The sequence below is a fragment of the Cryptotermes secundus genome, unplaced genomic scaffold, assembly GCF_002891405.2.
Source record: "Cryptotermes secundus unplaced genomic scaffold, Csec_1.0 scaffold1564, whole genome shotgun sequence".
NCBI lineage: Eukaryota > Metazoa > Arthropoda > Insecta > Blattodea > Kalotermitidae > Cryptotermes > Cryptotermes secundus.
In genome coordinates this window covers 591,320-610,217 of record NW_019772127.1, presented here as the reverse complement: position 1 = coordinate 610,217, position 18,898 = coordinate 591,320, and the positions used below count along the sequence as shown (strand labels likewise).

Below are 18,898 nucleotides of genomic sequence, written 5' to 3'. Positions count from 1 at the left end.
AGGATAATTAAATCAAGGAGGAGCAGACGAATGAAACATGCAATACGAATAAAGAAGTCGGTAATTTGGATCAGGAAACCTCATGAGAGTCTACGCGGTACAACTAGGTATAAAAGGAGAAAAATATTAAAACATATAGGAATAAACTGGATGTGAGCATGTGAACTGAATTTGCAGGGTCCAGTGTTGAGCTTCCGTGAAAGTGGCAATGAATGTTCTGGCGCCGTAAGGAAGACACTCCGTGGAGTTCGATAACGTGTCGAAATGAACGCCCACAAACCTTACAATATCGAACAGCTACAGTAAGAGCATTTCCACTTACCATGTCCTGATTTCTTCTGCCGTGTATTGCACCTTGGGAATAGGCTGTCCGCTGCAACACAGAAAGGCAACAATCACACACTGAGCTAACTGGATTTGATGAATGAATTGGACCCGTTACATCTACAGCAAATCCAATTACTCAGAAGTTTCACCTAAACCGAGAGGATCGGAAGTGTAGAAAGTTAGGTTAGGGGTGTCCATAGAGCCGTAACTGCAAGTCTATAGGAAATGTACAAAGCAGCTTGTCCAGGACTAACATTATTTAGTTACGGTATATGTCGCGAAATAAAACCTCGAGGGGCATATTCTTGCGACGTCACTTTATTACTCAACGCCGTAATTACAATTTAACGTAACTATAACATAAAACGTTGAAGAAGTCGTTTCACAGTCGGTCCTTTCGTGTAACTCACTAAGAATGTTACCAATAGCTCAGATTATTTAGGATGTCCCAGGAGGTCACAGGTCATTCTAAGCAAAAAGTGTATATAGTTCATATGTCCTATTCCGAACGGTTTCCGAAATAGAGCTATGGATATTATCGCCCGCATAAAAGAACGTTAAAATGCACTCAGACGAGCAACACGCCATGTCCTCACACGAGTTGCAAAGTGCGTTAAACTGGACCAAATTTGTCACTTTAACAGTTTTTTTTATTGCTAGTGGGGTGGGACTAAGTGCCTTGTACTTCGGCCACTTCTGGCCTATTGTACCAGCCCCAGATAATAGGTGAGGGTGATTGTCGAGCAATTGGTGGAATGAAGATTGGCTGCGGAAACCGAAGTATTCGGAGTAAACCTGCCCCAGCGCCACTTTGTCCACCACAAATCCCACTTGACCAGGCCCGGGTTCGAACATGTGTCGCATGAATGGGAAGACTTTAACAATAAATATCGGTATTATTAATAGTTGGGAGACGCGGTAGCGTAGTTGGTTGAGGCACTATGCTGCAAGCCGGAAGGTCGCGGGATCGAATCCCTATGAGGTCATTGCATTTCTTTCAATTTACCTAATCCTTCCAGCCGCACTAGGACCTGGGGTCGACTCAGACTCTAACAGAAATGAGTACCAGGAATATTCTTGGAATGTTCTTGGGGGTAAAGGGTGGCCGGCGCGTAAAGCTGACAAATTTACCGCCGTCTATGAGCCGATTGTCTAGAAAATGTGGGAACCTCAACATCTCACAACCCCATGGGCCTCCACGGCCTGTTACAGGGATAGCCTTACTTTACTTTTACTTATTAGAAATAGTACGTAATATCTCTTTCTTATCAAGAAATTTGGAACTGTACAGTAAAATAGCTCTATCTCTAAACAGTTCGGAACAGGACGCATGTACATATGGTCACTTATCCGCGGTTTTGCGTGACCTATAAGACAGGTTTCGTATTTTATGGTCAAATTTATTGGACCTTTATACAACAGGTTACAACAGTTCACAGATCATTGAAACACTGTTATCTTCATCCGACTGTACACTCCACGGGAACCATTCTGACTTCCACCTGAACTGAACTGAACTGAACTGAACGGCCAATTCAAAGTCAAAGTTAAGGTCACATTGCGACTGACGGTCAGTCAGTCAGTAAGCCTTGATATCGGGCCCCATCTGGGGCTCATGACCAGATATTTATTACCGTTTGACAAGTATGGCCTTGTTTTTGTGGGGCGCTCTCTCTGACGAGAGGACAGGTCTCTTTTTGTATATGCTGATGGCACTTTCCAGCGCATTATTTCTCGGGTCCTAGTCCCTTGGGACGCGCTACAATATTTTACACTCTCAGATCTGAGACTTCTTTTCGTCGCCTCCTACGACTCGCAGGGTCACGGCGAAGGTATTCGACCCCGCCACCACACGCGTAAATTATTGTTGGCCTCTTATTACTCGTATATAGCCTCAGGTCGGACCACAGTACAGAAAACTATCCGTTGCGTAGCTATGAATATATGCGAACCCACATAGGAAGCACTCCTTAAAACACTGGTTTTATTGTGGCGTGCATGTATTGAGGTCTTTGCCTAGAAGTGTGTGTACTATATTGTTGGTTGCGTATGTGTTGTGGGCCAGTTTACTGAGTCGTTCCCTAGCAATGGCTCTACGTGTCACAATACACATTTTTCGCTTAGAATGACCGATATTATGACCTACCAGAATATTGAACTTTCTTCGAGGGACGCTCTGTATAGACTCCAGAGGTAGGAAGATTTGTGAATAATGAATGGAAAGGAAGTGGAGAGAAGCGGTCGTGGCCTAATTTGAACTGCTATACCCGAATTTGCCTCGATAAATTGAGCGATGCCACAAAAACTTAGAATAGGTGATCTCCGTGTCGAGATTTGAATCTGCGCTCACCCGAATTAAAAGCAGGAGTGATATTAACTCGGACCGCCCCTGTGATCTAGTAGTCAGAGTTCCTGGCTACAGATCCAGAGGTCCGGGTTCGATTCCTGGCGCTACCAGATTTTCTTAGAAGTAGTGGGTCTGGAACGGGGTCCACTCAGCCTCGTGAGGATAACTGAAGAGCTATTTCAAGGAAATAGCGGCTCCGGTCTAGAAAACCGAGATTAACGGCCGTGTGGATCCGTTGTGCTGACCACGTGTCACAGTCTATCCGCAAACGTTGGTACTAACTTCGCTGACGAGCGACGGTCGCTCGGTCGGTATGGTTAGCTTTAGGGAATACAGGCCACGGAGTTCTTTTTTTATATTCACTCCTCCGCCGCGCTCAGTATGACATACGTGTCTGACTACCAGTCAGGAAGTTCCAAATTCGAATCTTGAGTTCCAACTTTTATAACAAACGTTGGTGTGGCGGTTATGTTATGGAGGTGAGCCAGCCGAATATAATCCCCTGACTCAATTTCTATTGTGTTTCTCCTTAGTTAATCTACGCGAATTCCGGGATAATACTTTCAAAAAGCCCACAACCACCTCCTACCAAATCCTTCTCTACTTTCCAGCTTATTGTCCCTCTCCAAACTCAATCGATGTTACGTATTGTATGCAGCTGAAACGTCAAGTAACGGAAAAATAAGCAAATCTGTGACTGACTCTGCTCGTGGTCTTCTTTGTAACTTCAGTTACGTGTCGGACCCCAGGGACATCGATTAATTTTGTTGTTTATATTTTACACTTACCCTGTATCCTCATCTTCATCTACAGTTAATAAATGATGTGAATAAATCAAACATATCGATAAATATCTGAATTGCTGCAATGATTGATTCGCACGTTCTCTAATACTGATATTTTAATGCAAATGTTTCATGTGCTGGAATAGTAGACGATTTAGGACCTTATGCAATGAGGGTCCATTTAAATTAAGGAATGAGATTAAACTAGCATGTAGCCATGTACTTCTATCATATCTGCCTAGTTTTAGTTTTTTTCCCCCCTTGGGTTTTGGTGTGAGATTGAGTCCACTTGGTCCACTGGTCTATTGTACCAGCCCCGGATGGTAGATGATGAGTGTGGAGAAGTTGGTGGAATGAGAATTGGTAGGGAAAATCGAAGTACTCTGAGAAAACCTACCCCAGTGCCACTTTGTCCACCACAAATCCCACATGACCAGATCTGGGCTCGGACCCTGGCCGCCGCTGTGAAAAGCCGGTGACTAACCCCCTGAGCAATGCCACGGCCTCACGAATTTGCCTAAGTCGCATTTTGGCGAAACATGCCAATGGGCACAACACTTTGATTATGTTTACTATTGTGATGAACAGAAATTGGCCCCGTAAATTTAGAAGGTCGGACAGGACAATTTATTTACTTTCAATTCAACGTGCTACTTGAGGAAGGAGACACGGACGGAATCGAAAATAAAGCTTTCCGAAACACGCCTGAAAGCCATCGCACCACCTCCCACCACAGGTCAAAAAATAAAACATAATGTGATGTTATATTGGGTTTTTGGACTTTATCCATCGTCCTGGTTTTTAAGATAACTAATAAAACACGACGTTTCGGAAACTGGATCTGTTTCCGTCCTCAGGTGAAGGAAAACCCTCTTCTGTTGGGTCCGTTAGAAAGAGCTAGCCTCAATCAGTCCAAAAACCCAATATATCAGTGTGTTATACAGCATCGTCAGAATCCTATAGTAACTAATAGTGTGATGTACTAATATAAACACAAAATAGTGCATAAGAAAAGGGGGTTCATCGATTCCTACTTCATAATTTATGACATACTTCATACCCATCGGCACACCTCCCTTTATCGGCTACATTTCGCTTCACTTAGTGGGGAGTGGAGTCCAACTGGGTCCACTCGGCACGGCGGCCACTGATTGGCCTATTGTACCTGCCCCGGGTGATCATGATGATGGAGAATTTGGTGGAATGAAGATTGGCAGGGGAAACCGAAGTACTCGGAGAAAACCCGCCCCAGCACCACTTTGTCCACCACAAATCCCACTTGACCAGACTCGGGATCGAACCCGGGCTGCCGCGATGGGAAGCCAGCGACTAACCGCTTGAGCTACGGCGCGGCCAACGGTTACGTTTACTCAGTAACTGATACAGTGTCATGAAACAGGGCAGAAACTTGTCGAATATGAACCCCAAAAATTCGCCTTCCTTATAACTTATGCGTTGCTTGTAATACTGCGACTCACGGTCAGTATCGAGCCCCTGACGAGGTTTGAAATCCAGTCCGACAGTTTGGGACTTCGCGCCCGCTGCGGTGACATGGAATGTCTGACGCATGTAGAATGCTGAACTCACAATATATTGGCATAAGCTACATNGCCCCTGACGAGGTTTGAAATCCAGTCCGACAGTTTGGGACTTCGCAATCTGGGGCGCCCGCTGCGGTGACGTGGAATGTCTGACGCATTTCGAATGCTGAACTCACAATATATTGGCATAAGCTACAAATATTTACGGTGTAATCTAAAAGTTTATATTTACAGAGGCTACAAATAACTTACGCATGTACAGTTTGTACAGCTCTCTGCCAGTCCAGGCTTTGTTCGGTAGATGCACCTGATTTTACTCAGTTTGCTCATTCAGCAGAAAGTGAATTATAGTTGGGCAGGATGCGACCATCTTTCAATATTGTCTCATATCCGACTCTACTGGAAGAATTTCAGTGATGATGTGTATTTGTATTGAGGAATGCCAAAGCATATTTTGAACGAATTCGATTATAATTCATGTACAGGAAGATTCTGAATTACTGTCGGGATTTCCATGGTCCATAATTTAAAAATCGACAAAACAGAATAAAACTGCTTAAGGAATAGGATAGTGAAACGCAAAGCGTTTTATTACTTGCAGAATCAATACTGCAGAATGCTAAAAACTTCAAGTTGGGCGCCTTTCGCAGCATGCGAGATGCCCAAGCGTTCTCCAGCATTTGCGGCGTAACTCTTTCCATCTATCTACTTCGATTTCTCGAATGGTGCGAGGGACTTCTGATCTCCATATTCTGCAGTTATGAAGATTCACTCTTCCTGATGCGTGAAACATTACTTCATCACTGAATATCCATTTCCGAAGGTGATTTCGTCATGACCTCACATTTTCCTACAGACATCAATACGATGAATACAGCGCTATAAAATAAAACTACTTGCGTTACATTTTCATATCTATAAGTTCTTTTAATTTATTTCTCCCCATTGAAAAATTATAGGCCACGGAAACCCCAACAATAATATAGAATCACTCTGTAGGTGTACTCCTCTGTGCAGGGTACTGCCTTCTAAGATAGTGAAGTATAATTTGGTAGAAGTGTATTGATGTTTCTGAGGAACATGTTCCTCCGTTTTTCTGAACGAAGAGTAAGCCAACCAACCATCAAATAGAGTTGGATCGACGTTGTACGTCCACCCAAAACGTCGGTAAAATTCTACCAGAATATACGGCTTCACATACGAGAAAAAGTCACGGCCGTGACAGTGGTAAATGTAACACAACGTAAACTCTAATTCAGATCGAAATATGATCTTATGAAAAGGATCGTCGTTCAGAAAGTTCGCACATTGTATAAATTACTAATGACATTAAAGTTGACAACTTTTATTTGCAATATCTTCAGTACAGTGTAGCCCTGTAATAAATACAATTATTAATAATTCATAAATATCTGCTGTGTGGGTTATCTTTGCAAAGTCCAGTAAGTTACGAGAAATAGTAGTGAATGCATTTGGCAGGGACGTGAAACTGCAACTGAGGGTGAGGGACATCCCTGGCTTGAGACGAAGCGAGCTTGTCACTGAGATCACAGGCTTAGTTCCTGCCGTTGCTCCACTCCGTCTTAGCAGCAATCACGGATATCCAATATACAGTACTCAATTTGCGAGCTTAATGAACTTCAAGTGGTTTGTTGAATAACAGGCCAAGCAGCTCTGCTGCGAATTGTATCTAACACCTTGCTTCCTAGCTTTTCTAGCCGCCATCTTCTATTTTGTTAGGAGAAGAGGCTCATGGTATCATATTGGCCCTGTGTCTTTGTATCTGACTGTGTGGATGTGTCCGGTTAAGGACCTTTAGATTTTTTTCATTAAACTTGGTAAGACTATCATGCCACTGGAGGTCATTATATATTTTTAGAGATAGAACTCTTCGGAGTGGCTATTAAAATTGCTCCGTTCTTCTGTCTGAACGTCGGTATGCTTGGAAGAACTCAAAATCTTATGAAAAAATATAATAGAATCTGATATTCAGGAACTCTACTAAAATTTGTCAAAAAAACTTCCAATTTTGGCAAAGATTGTACAAACATATCGAACACGTTACTTGGACACTTACGTTCGTTTCTTCGCGTATCTCAAACAGAAGTCGATAAATACGTTAGATCTCTTGGGAAACAAAATTGTAGAGAATAAAGGAACACACAGTTTAAGTTCCATTTAGTTTCATACATTTTTTCTACAAGTATTATAGTTTTTGACACAAAAGTTTTTTCACGCTATGTGTTCATTTCCTAATATGTACTGTACATCCCATTAACAATATTGGGCTTCCGAATATGCCCGAAATTTTCCAAATTTTCATATTCTCGAAACAATTTAAACAAATATTTTTCCCAAGGTGATGAAAAAAATTCTTAATTATGTTTAAATTACATTGAAATCAGATTCGTTTTTTTATTTAGTGCTCTATTACAGTACGATTTTGAGGCATATACTGAAAAAGTTATTTATATTTAATTTTGGCCGCACCATAGCTCAAGCGGTTAGTCGCTGGCTTCCCACCGCGGCGGCCCGGGTTCGATCCCGGATCTGCTCAAGTGGGATTTGTGGTGGACAAAGGGGCGCTGGGGCAGGTTTTCTCCGAGTACTTCAGTTTCCCTTGCCAATCTTCATTCCACCAATTGCTCCACAATCACCCTCACCTATCATCTGGGCCTAGTACAATAGGCCAGAAGTGGCCGCAGTACAAGGGACTTAGTCCCACCCCACTAGCAATAAAAAAATAATATTTTTAATTTTCCGTATTGTGTGTAGTAACAGCGAACAGTAAAGCCTTTATATTACTCATTCAGTATGATCCTACAATTTTCACTTCTCGTAGTCTGAACAAGTATCAACTAACATCGAATATCTTCAGATAAATTTACTGTTTGCTTACGATAAGGAACGAGTACATCACTTTCTTAATTATCCTGTTAAAATACGGAAGCTCTGGAATTCTACGACCCGTTGAAATCAACCGTAAACTGACAATGTTAATACATCGGTGGCTATTAAGAGTTCTGTCTTCCCGGCTATAATGTCCTGTTGTCTGGTGAACGTCATCAGAAGTTTCAGAGGAACATGTTGCCTCAATCTTCGGGCTGGAAGAGTAAGCCAAGCAAAAACCAGCTTGGAACATTGGTTACTGCACTGCATGGCGTTGTATCCTAGAAAGGCGAACTCTTCAAGTTATCAACAGTTTGATGGGTATATTAATATCAATTAGGCGTCTGAAAAAATATGTTTCCTAGTGGAGTTTGAAGTCATATCTAATATATTCCCTTTTATTTCCTAGTCTGTATTCCACAAGATGATTCTAAATTATTGTCAGGGCTTCCATGGCCTATCATTTTCAAACTTGAAATAAAAAATTAAACTGCTTATGGAATATGAAAGTGTAACGCAAAAAGTTTGATTATTTATAGAATCAATGCTCTATTTTAAAAACATACTTGATGAATAAAAACGATCGATCAAATTTAAAACAAATAGACTTTAATGAAAGGGATAAGAGCCCTATGCATGCTTCTACAGGAAAAGGAGATGCAGGAAAATGGAGAAGCAGACAAGAGGTCCAGATTAATGTCTCACATATTTTGCTGCAGCCCGCTGTGTCAGTCACTACAGATAATATTCATTGTATCCCAGTCAACACAGCACCATTTCCAGAAGGTGGATTTTGCTGACTATGACAATATATTACGGCACATGATACAATAATTGTAACTAAAATTCCGAACTGAAGAAGGCACATACTTGCCGAAACATGCCGTTCTAGACTGCAAACTCGACCTGCTGGAGAGAGTGTTGTGCTGACGGGAATATAATAAATATTTCTAACGTTCGTAATTCTGAATGGACCTCAAAGCACCCAACGCTTCTGAAGGAAGAAATTGAGTAAGGAAAGGAAAGGAGAGACATGAATGAGTGGACACGGCTTATGGAACAGCAACATGCACTTCTGAGTTGAATCTGCACAGCAACGCAAAGGAGATGAGTGAAACAGTCAGCTTACTATTTGTATGAGTTGGCGATGTCCGCGAATTGCTCTCGTCTCTTGCGGTACACCGGGTCCTTGAAGCCCTGCGAAACCAACAAACAAGGACTCGCTAAGTAGTGGCCTGTGTATTGTGGAGACCTGCATGAGAGAGTGTCAGTAAATAAATACATAAAAAAGAAGACCTGCTAAGGGACCGCAGAAGAAACGTGGCGTAACAATTATGAATTATGTAAGTTTTGAGGTTTTCACGGCGATGACAATGAAGAGAGTCGTCTTCTGGGTTTAGGCACCGTGTATTCTTCGTGTTGGCCGACGTTTCGGAGGAACGTAGCGCCTCCATCTTCAGAGCAGTTAAATGGCTGGAATGCGGAGAGCAGTAGCTGTGGTGATAGGATGTGAAAGGCGCTGCTTATATACGAAGTAGGCAAGGGGGTTGATTAGGGAGAACGGACCAATGGGAGCAGTGGGGAGCGATTAAGACCANTCTCAACAATCTCGACAGACGTGAAACATCCTTTCCCTCAAGAGAATCCAACTAGCCACACCAGTTCTTCGTCATGTCATTGACGTCAATAGCCTGTCCTCAACCTACCGGTTCTTCTTGACTACCGCACTTCCTAGTGCTATTGACCTCAAGTTTCCTGGACTCACTGGCCGTTCCCCCCCCTCCCTTAGTCACACACCATATATGGTCTTAATCGCTCCCCACTGCTCCCATTGGTCCGTTCTCCCTAACCAACCCCCTTGCCTACTTCGTATATAAGCAGCGCCTTTCACATCCTATCACCACAGCTACTGCTCTCCGTATTCCAGCCATTCAACTGCTCTGAAGATGGAGGCGCTACGTTCCTCCGAAACGTCGGCCAACACGAAGAATACATGGTGCCTAAACCCAGAAGACGACTCTCTTCAATTATGAATTAGTTCTGCAGAAGCCCGGAGAGGAATGAAAGAATTTGCAGTCTGCAATGAGAAGAAAATTCAAGACCGGAAAATTAACACCGTCCCTTCGAACACCAGAGAAACTTTACTGGACAATTTTAGTATTTTAGACTCTGAACATTGGTCTAGAGGTAACTTGTGCTCGGTGGGTTTCCGGTTCGGATCTCGGCCGGGATATTGGCTATCCTCACCGAGATTTTACTGGTTTTTCTCGCTCCATCCAGGCAAATTTTGTGAGAGTGCCTCGATTAGACCATGACCACTTCCTTCCAGATCCCTTCCAGTTCATTCCATCAGTCAACGCTGTATATCCTCGAAACTGAAGTCGTCTTTCAATAACGCACGAAAACAAAATCTGGGTTTCCGGATACGGCTCTTGAGAAACACCGATTCTATTTGGGACCTGAAGCACAGTAACCTTTGTGCGGTCGGGTTTATCCGCGGAATTCTACGCGAAGGGCTTCGAGCGTTCGGGATTCAAGTCTCAGTGCTTACTTCGAGGCTTCATGTGACTGGATCGAAAACGTAGATCGTCCTCGAGGGTTGCTATTGAACCTCCATCATAAATACGCCAAATATTTACATATTATTATTAGTTTCTCAAATTTGAAAAATTCTGGGAAGAGAGTTAAATTTGTACTAAGACAGTGATCTTCATAAAATAGAAATATATATTAAGCCATGGTTTGGTCTGGAGGAAATATTTTCGGAAAAGCTAAAATAAACCTTAATATCTACTTTATATATTTCATTAACAGTTATTATGTCCATATTGTCACCACACACTGCATTTTACCCATCTAAACTCTGTGATCTTCCATTGCATTAATACTCCTATGTAATATTCTGAACTCAGCTGCAACAATGCAGAATTCACTGTAGAGTTCTTTCGACAGTGTACGGTATAGACACTGACAACGTCCCAAAATAAGCCACAGAAATATACCTTCCGCTTAGACACATTTTAATTATCTATCTACGACTCTACAGCCCTTGCGAACCTCGGCCGCTCTTCAGTTTCTTAATCTATACAAATCCGGTAAGAATCTCTGGCTGGGGGATCAGCCCGTCACAAGACCGCTATCTACACAGAGAATAAATGCCTTGAATGGGATTCGAACTCACAATCCTAGTGTTTGAACTGGCGAAGGCGGTTCATGCCTTAGACCGCGCGGCCACTGTGATCGGCATATTTTAATTAGCCTGAATTATTTTATACGAAACTCAAATTTCATGAACATGTTGCATAATACTTCTGTCCTGAGCTAAAAATTTTGTTTGTGTGTATATAGTTTATAGGTGATATACGTGTACTGTCCCAGTACTACACGCTTGTCCCAGTATTGTCGAACGCCTAATATCTCATTAATGTTTGATCAATGCTGATGAATCTTCCTTACGGAATAAACCTTGAAAGAATAATGTTGGACACAATTTTGCATGAGATCGATAGCAATGATATTGCACTATTCTTCAGCTAGACTTATGGACATTTTAATAAATAAAGATGAACAGTAAAGTTTCCCCCGTGCTTATTTAGCACTAGGTCATGAAGACGTTTGAGGAGTGAAGAAGGTACAACTCTACGCATTCTATACTTCGGCATTAGATGGAAGACATAGGTTAGGTTCACTTCCCGGCCGTTTTATCCTTCTACCCCGATACCCACTGGACACGAGGCTGGGTATGCCGGTTTGTACGCTGTAGTGAAAAGACAAATGTCTTGCCCCTGCTGGGACACAAATCCGATCCCTCAGTCGACATGCCGCAGGTACAACGGTAGATTCCTTCCACTGCTGTGGCAGTTCGAGCGTTGTTAAACAGACTGAAGGGCAAGAGGCCGGCTATGGACGGTCATGAGGACACCACAAGCACTCACCGGGTGATCAGCATCGAGATCTGAGCCGTACATTAAGACGCGCTGGGCTTTGTCCAGGTCCGATATCTTGCGCGGGAACCACGGCATCTCCCCGAAATCTAAACACAAAGAATCAAATCCAGGTTATCGCTAATGACACGTCTTTAAATGCCTCTACCTGACAGATGTGAAGCAGCAGAGAAAGCTCAGCGTTCTCAATGAAGACTTACCGATTTCCTTGGTTTTCGGTGGAACTTGTAACTGCCTCCCAATTCCAGTTTTCTATAGGCTGACGGTCTACGAACTAAAGGCCCAGAATTCGATTTTTGTGTGAATACTAGGATTATTTTCTTCACCATCGTAGTAAGGAAATATCTGTTGCCCTCTAAACATCTCTTCTACTGAGTACTGGTGATTATTATCTCAGAGATGAAACTGTAAGCTTGTGAATTTGATCCAGAACTGGGATAAGGGGATAAGGTATATTTTCTGTGTTAACAGAAAACGTTCATACAAGATTTTACACAGCTAGATACAAACCTCTACAAGTTGCCGCCATTAAATCGAAAGAAAAGCCCAGGTATCGTGTATGTGCCATGTAATTTATTACTTTTGGACAAAATTGTTTGAATATAAAAGGGCAATTATTAAACACACATGTCAACACTGAATTAAGACTCATCACAATCGTTCGTATTCAGATTATCATAATACACGAGACTGCAGATAGTACTTGCTGTTTTCGCGTTGCACGGAGAGCAAAGAACAAACGCAATGGGGAAATGTCTCTGCCCTCGTGTTATACGATACCTTAGAAGCTGCTCTATGATTTTCAGTTAAATCTGGTATTTGAGACTATTCTAAAGAATTTTGGGATTATTAGGCTTCAGATTCTGCATAATAAAACAGTTGGACTATAACAATAGAAGAGCTATGTTTTCTACGTGGTGTATGCAGGAAAATGTCAGAGCTGAGTGCATTCTGTACAGGAGCCTGTGAAGAGAGGACTTGAGCGCGTGAAGCTGAAAAATATCGACTGTTAGAAGCCGTTGCCAGGAAACTTTTAGTAACATACTGAGAACACTATACTGTGTGCTCTAGTGAAATATAAATTGTGGACATAGCGATAATGTTGTAGTTATTTGTAGTTACGTCCTGTAAGCAGTCAAAAATCTATTCGCCGATCCAAACACAGACTATAGTCATTCTAACACGTGCGAACAGGTTACACGAAATGTAACACATTTCCAAAACAGAGGCAAAGCCTAGATGAAATTTTAAGAATTTCACCAATACGGTGAGTATTAATGAAATATCCCTACGAGGAAAATCATTTCATATTACTCAGCATGACAGGCCTAGAAACTTTCAGTACTGCGATTATCCTTATAATATTCGATCTGTATTAAAATAAGTGAACATAAAATCAAATTAAATATGCAAAAAGCAAAGTACGCATCTACAAAATAAATTTTGCTCTCTTGTCACTTAGAAACATCTCCACGGCAATGCACAAAAATTTATCTTAAAAAAAAGTACAGAAAATCTTAGAAAGTTGAAAGATAGCGCTACGCACTTCACCTATTTCTTTCCACCAGCAAATAAATCCAGACCGGAAGTGTCAGTGCTTCTAAATCAGAGTTCTCGCTGGTGGCATGGAGACGGTTAAACCGTCGTACAGATTTTACACAGATGTGAGATAACCCACCGAAACTTGCTGCAGCTGACAGCGGTGTGGGTGGAAGAGGGGGCAAGTCGGCGCCATCTTCGTACTGAGCTAAGTTGATGGCCGATACCTCGCGTCTCAAGTGGCTCACCAAATCTTCCATTCTCTTGTTGTCGCACTTCACGTCCACCAGGATCTCGAACTCAGACTCCCGCCGGTTCGAAGGTCTCGATTCAATATGCAGCACATTTACTCCCAAATCCTAGGAATAATATTGCAAATTATGTTATATACACTGGTCCAGTGATTAAGGCTAGCTCTTTCTAAGGGAGCAAACAGAATAGGTGTTTTCCCTCACGCGAGGACGGAAACAGATCCAGATTTCGAAACGTCGTGTTTTTCTTAGTTATCTTAAAAACCAGGACGATGGATAAAGTCCGAAAACCCAATATCTCTGTACGTATGCAGCTGTTTTGAAAGCAGGACATCTGTGCACACGGCCTATCCGGCGGCAAAACACAAACGGTTGGCAAAGATCTGCCTAATTTTGAGTATTACATCAGCTAAATGACTTGTACGATCACTGGCACTACCGGTTTGTAACCCCATGCTATCTTTGGTTACGAGATCCACAGTCTTCGTGCGTAGTGCCCTAGAAGGGGCACTACGCACGCTTTATTTCAACTCTGAAAAGCACTGCACTCACCTCTCGCATAGCCAGTTGTAGGTTTAGAAAATAATGCATTGGGGACATAGACAATTGCATCTCCGTAAAAATACTAACTTTGCACGAATAAAATATATTGCAATACATCCTCCTAAGTACACAATTTCGTTCCAGACAAAAGTAGAACAGATATAATTATGATATTAGCTCAGAGTGTAGCGATGTAAACAGAGCGGTGTCACATACAGCAGGCCAAGGCTGAGTGTAATGTCGCATGGACGTGGGGGCGGGTATCTTCTGCTTGTACTGCAACACTGACCGGACCCTCCATTTGTCCGATATGAATCTACGTATACCGCGACCGACAGCTCCCGGTCTACTGACCTGCGCTGACACCGAACTGCTTTATGTCATGGCACCGTCGAGTGACAGAAAATTCCAAGTATCAGAGAGGAGCCAGCCGTTAATATGAAGGCAAGAGGAGAAGCAAGGGGGTAGTCTGACACAACAGCGAGAAGTAGAGCGTTAACAGTTTGTACTTACGCACAATGAGTGTGGCAGACAGTATCATGTATCATAACTTGATTTCCCGAGAAACCCAGTAGGGGTAGCTTGCACCCGCTGACATACTCAGTACTACAGAGATTATATACGATCCATGACGTTATCAGACAAAAGGTCATTATTAGTTCTCGTCAGGAACGGGCCGTGGCAGCATTTCACGAGATTCACTAAGGATGCAAGATTATCTAATCCTCGTAAAACCAGTTTCAGTGGCAACATGGCGGTTTAAGGCAGATTAACACGCGAATATAAGTCGGATATATTTCGGTAGACCGGTCACGGTAGCCGAGCGGTCTAAGGCATGTACTGTCTTCGCTCTCTTGGAAACAGGGATCGTGAGTTCGAATCCCACCAGGGCATGGATGTTTAGTTTGTGTGTGTGCGTTTTTCTGTGTTTGTGTACAGGTAGAGGCCTTGCGACTAGTTGATCACCCGCCCAAGGAGTCCTACCGAATGTGTAAGATCTATAAAAACCGAAGTGAACGGAGAAGTTCATGGAGGTAGGCCTAGGCCCACTGGGGCTGTAGTGCCAAGGAAAAAAAAAATATTTCGGTAGTGTTTTCGGTTGATAATTTGGTCACGTAGAACCGGCTTTTCCGGTTCTCTGCGTTGTTTTTCTGTCCTGAATTTGTGACATATTAAAACTTGTAAAGAAACACCACCACAGTATGTTTGCAAATTTCTGTCAGATATACTGTGCCTACCCTGGGGCTAGAAGGAACGGATTTCGTTAAGTACCATTAATATTAATGCAATAAATATGAAGTTTTCTCACCTGGAAAACTTGAAGGGCACGAGCGAGACCCCCGACCTGGTTCTTGAGGGAGAAGACCACGGAGTTGTGGGGATTCTTGACATCCTGAGAGAGCTCGCAAGTTCTCACAGACCCGGAAGATTGTCCATTAGCCTGGACAGAGAAGTGCAGCAGCATTAGTAGAACACCACCACTACAGACACTGAACAGACAGTTAAGTTCACCATATCCTAAAAGCGGGTAATATATGCCTCGTGCAACAATTCCGGCTGGATACTCGGCTACTGATGATTTAAAGCAAAGACACACATAAATTAGAGGATTTAATTGCGTGTTTCCAGTTTTTATGCAACAAAACATCAGGGCCGAAGTGAGGAGAATTATAAATTACAAAGGCTGTTGCTTTTTCCTAATTGCGAAAGCGTCAACGTATAACTTGAAATACAGCTGCAATTTTCTGTCAGAACATAATAAGAATACAATAGACGTGAAATGACACGTATAAGCTTATATGTTATAAGAAACTTATCTTCAGCTGATCTGTGATGATGAGTGAATCGAATATGTCATGAATTCCGGTGTATTGAGCCGGTATTCCGGTCTGCATCTGCGTTTTGTATGATTATTTGAGTATATCATTATTAATTTGCGTGCAATGGAATCAAATAACTTTTCTGAAAGTTACATTAGTGCTTTAGTAAGAAACAAACTGTGTTGCTATGAATCTCTATTTAGGCTGTTATATATGTAAACAACCACTAATATTAAGTCAATCTTCAACAACCCCGAGACAGTTCAACAGATTTGTGTAAGGGCCCTTCAAACAGAGAAATTTATCGAATTTTTTTATTGCTAGTGAGGTGGGACTAAGTCCCTTGTACTGCAGCCACTTCTGGAATTTATCGAACTAAGTCCGATGGTTTTTGAGTCATATGATATGATATAAGAGTGCTGTATGCTTAGTAATCTCGAAAACTGTATGTCATAGGACGAAGAGTATTATATGCAGTATATATACATATATATAGTATGTATTTCTTTTTTCTTTATAAGTTTTCCGAAATATTTTTCGCTCTTATAAATACTTATTAAGTTTCACTCAAGATGCATGAAAAATGAGATTTAAATTAGGAGATATTTTTTCCGATTTCATCAAAATTGTAATTACTTTACCTTCCAGCAATTTCAAGCTAAAATTTTATATGAATTTCTTGTTTGTTCCTATGTACTATTTCACCCCCTCCTTCCTTCATTAACCTCAACAAGTTTAGGCGAAGATTTATAATTACGCTAGTCATTAAATAATTTTATATATCTTCCTCTTACTTCACTTTCGCTGTAATCTCGTATACACTAAATCGATATTCGTATCTCGGAGTTTGAGATCGAGTGTCAATTCGGTATGAATTTTACTATATTTCAGATTTGAGATTCCACGGTACTATGTTCTGGCATGTGACGAAATGTAGTCTAGTAGGCAAATATTATTTAATATAGTTCAATAACTATATGTAATTTGGACCACATTAAACAGACGGACTATTATTGTATACGAGAGCCTAATGTTATTTTTAAATGTTTTCATAAATACTAACTGAAAATAAAAGCATCAGAAGGAAAGGTTTGTCCATTAATGAGAACATTTTAAGTACATATGTGAAACAGTGCATAAGACAACAACCATTATATACACAAGTGTGGGAAACACACCAATCTGCGTCACGTTATGTCCTTTTTGAAAGCTTTTGTTCCGATGCTTGTAAAGATAGTAACATGAGAGTTATCTGAGAAAATATTTCTTGAGTTACTTTTTCCTCGGACAATGTTCAGCACTTATCGAGTATCGAAGCCGGTATACACACCTGAGAAGGTGCCGAGCGTGGCGGCCCTTCCTTCAAGGCCCACTCCTCTCCAGTGCGGTAGAGCCACAAGCCCAGGAGCCCTTTGCCGGAACCGCTCATGGCGACCTGTTGCTACTGTTACTGTAGTGACGCTGTGCCTGCACAGACGCTCGTAATAAACCAGCGCAGCGACGCCCTGCGCCGTTCAGCACTTCCATTGGCTGCTTAACTTGTGGCCCCATTGGCTGCCAACGACACTTCATCTTCACCTTTTCATTTTTTCCACTGGGCACTACTCTTTCCTCTTCTTCTTTTCTTCCTCCTCATCTTTCCACATGTTCTCCACCCACACTTCCCCTTCAGATTCCTGTCGGTTAATCTGCGCTGTGTCTTCTTCCTCAGACTGTTTTGCGTCGCTGTCAGTATCTAGATACATGGCGTCCAGTTGCAGGACGATGAGTGAATTGGAAAGTATCTAGAAGGAAGCGACCGTGGCCTAACGAAGTACTATCCCAGTATTAGCCTGGGGGAATGAGGAAAACCATGAAAACTTCAGCCAAGACAGTCGGTGTCCTGAGCAAGATTCGAACCCAGCGTTTCTTGAATATATGTCTACAGCTTTCCCACTTTTCCGGTCTATGACGCTGAATCAACTGCTGAGATTATGACTGGTTAATTATCAGATTTTTTACATACCCCTCATTCTGACTCTTGGCACAGAGGACGGTTGCCCTGATAGATTTGTAGTGTTGCCTCAGTGTAGGGCCGTCAAAATTCATGTACTTCTACAATTGGCCAATTTGTGCTTCTTGCTATGAGAATTATCATCATGACGAACCCTTTAGGACTGATACATTCTGATATATGGTACACAGTAGGGGCCAATTTATTTCGCTTCGATTTAAAACTGCGGGATTTAGACACTGACTAGGAAATTTACCCTCTGAATATAGGGCAGTTTCCGCCAGTTCCCCTTGTAGAGCCATTGCCTGAACATGTGACAAATCATCTGATATAATCGCAGTGTCTTTTTTGATATGTCGGTATTGTCGGAGCAAGTCCGGAACTGGACTGGAATTCCATTTCCAAAAATGATGGACTGATTCCGACAGTGAACGTGAAAGCGTAAACGGCCTGTCGCTTAGCTCAACAAATTGCAAATAGAAGAGCGTAAAATCCCTGCTTACGCAAGCCGAGAACGAACACGCTGGATCGGATAACTTGCCGGTTTTACTGTGTTTACTTTCATTAAATATTTATGTATCCTGTGTTCCCATTTCTCATCATTTCGATTTTTATTATGCTTCAAAACGTGTCGCCTGTCTCTTTAATGACCGCTTTTACGGCATTTCTTTGTTTTAGCTCCTGCTTTAAATGGAGTGCACAGGAAATTCAGTGAGATGGTTGGAAAAATATTGCGATTTGAATATGCAGTTAATTAAGAGAAATTATAGGCCATTAACCATTTCAATCCTGATATTCTGAGCATACAGACATCAATATGCTTTATGTTTTCAGAAGAATTTTAAATTCAGTTTAAGGAACACTATAGATTGTTACTTTAAAATGTCAGGAGAGAATGGAACCGGTCTGTTTCCACTAG

General features: G+C 42.0%; 1 protein-coding gene across 1 annotated transcript in view; it reads right to left on the bottom strand.

The window, feature by feature from the left end:
• LOC111875212 (tryptophan 5-hydroxylase 1) overlaps positions 1–17,459 on the bottom strand; it is a gene marked incomplete at its 3' end in the record, with an annotated part of 26,460 nt that extends 9,001 nt beyond the window's left edge. Inside the window, 6 exon segments of the mRNA XM_023871275.2 lie at positions 323–373; positions 9,019–9,086; positions 11,825–11,922; positions 13,512–13,731; positions 15,476–15,607; positions 17,317–17,459. Coding sequence (XP_023727043.2) covers positions 323–373; positions 9,019–9,086; positions 11,825–11,922; positions 13,512–13,731; positions 15,476–15,607; positions 17,317–17,415 — 668 coding nt within the window.
• Between the last annotated feature and the right edge of the window lie 1,439 nt (positions 17,460–18,898).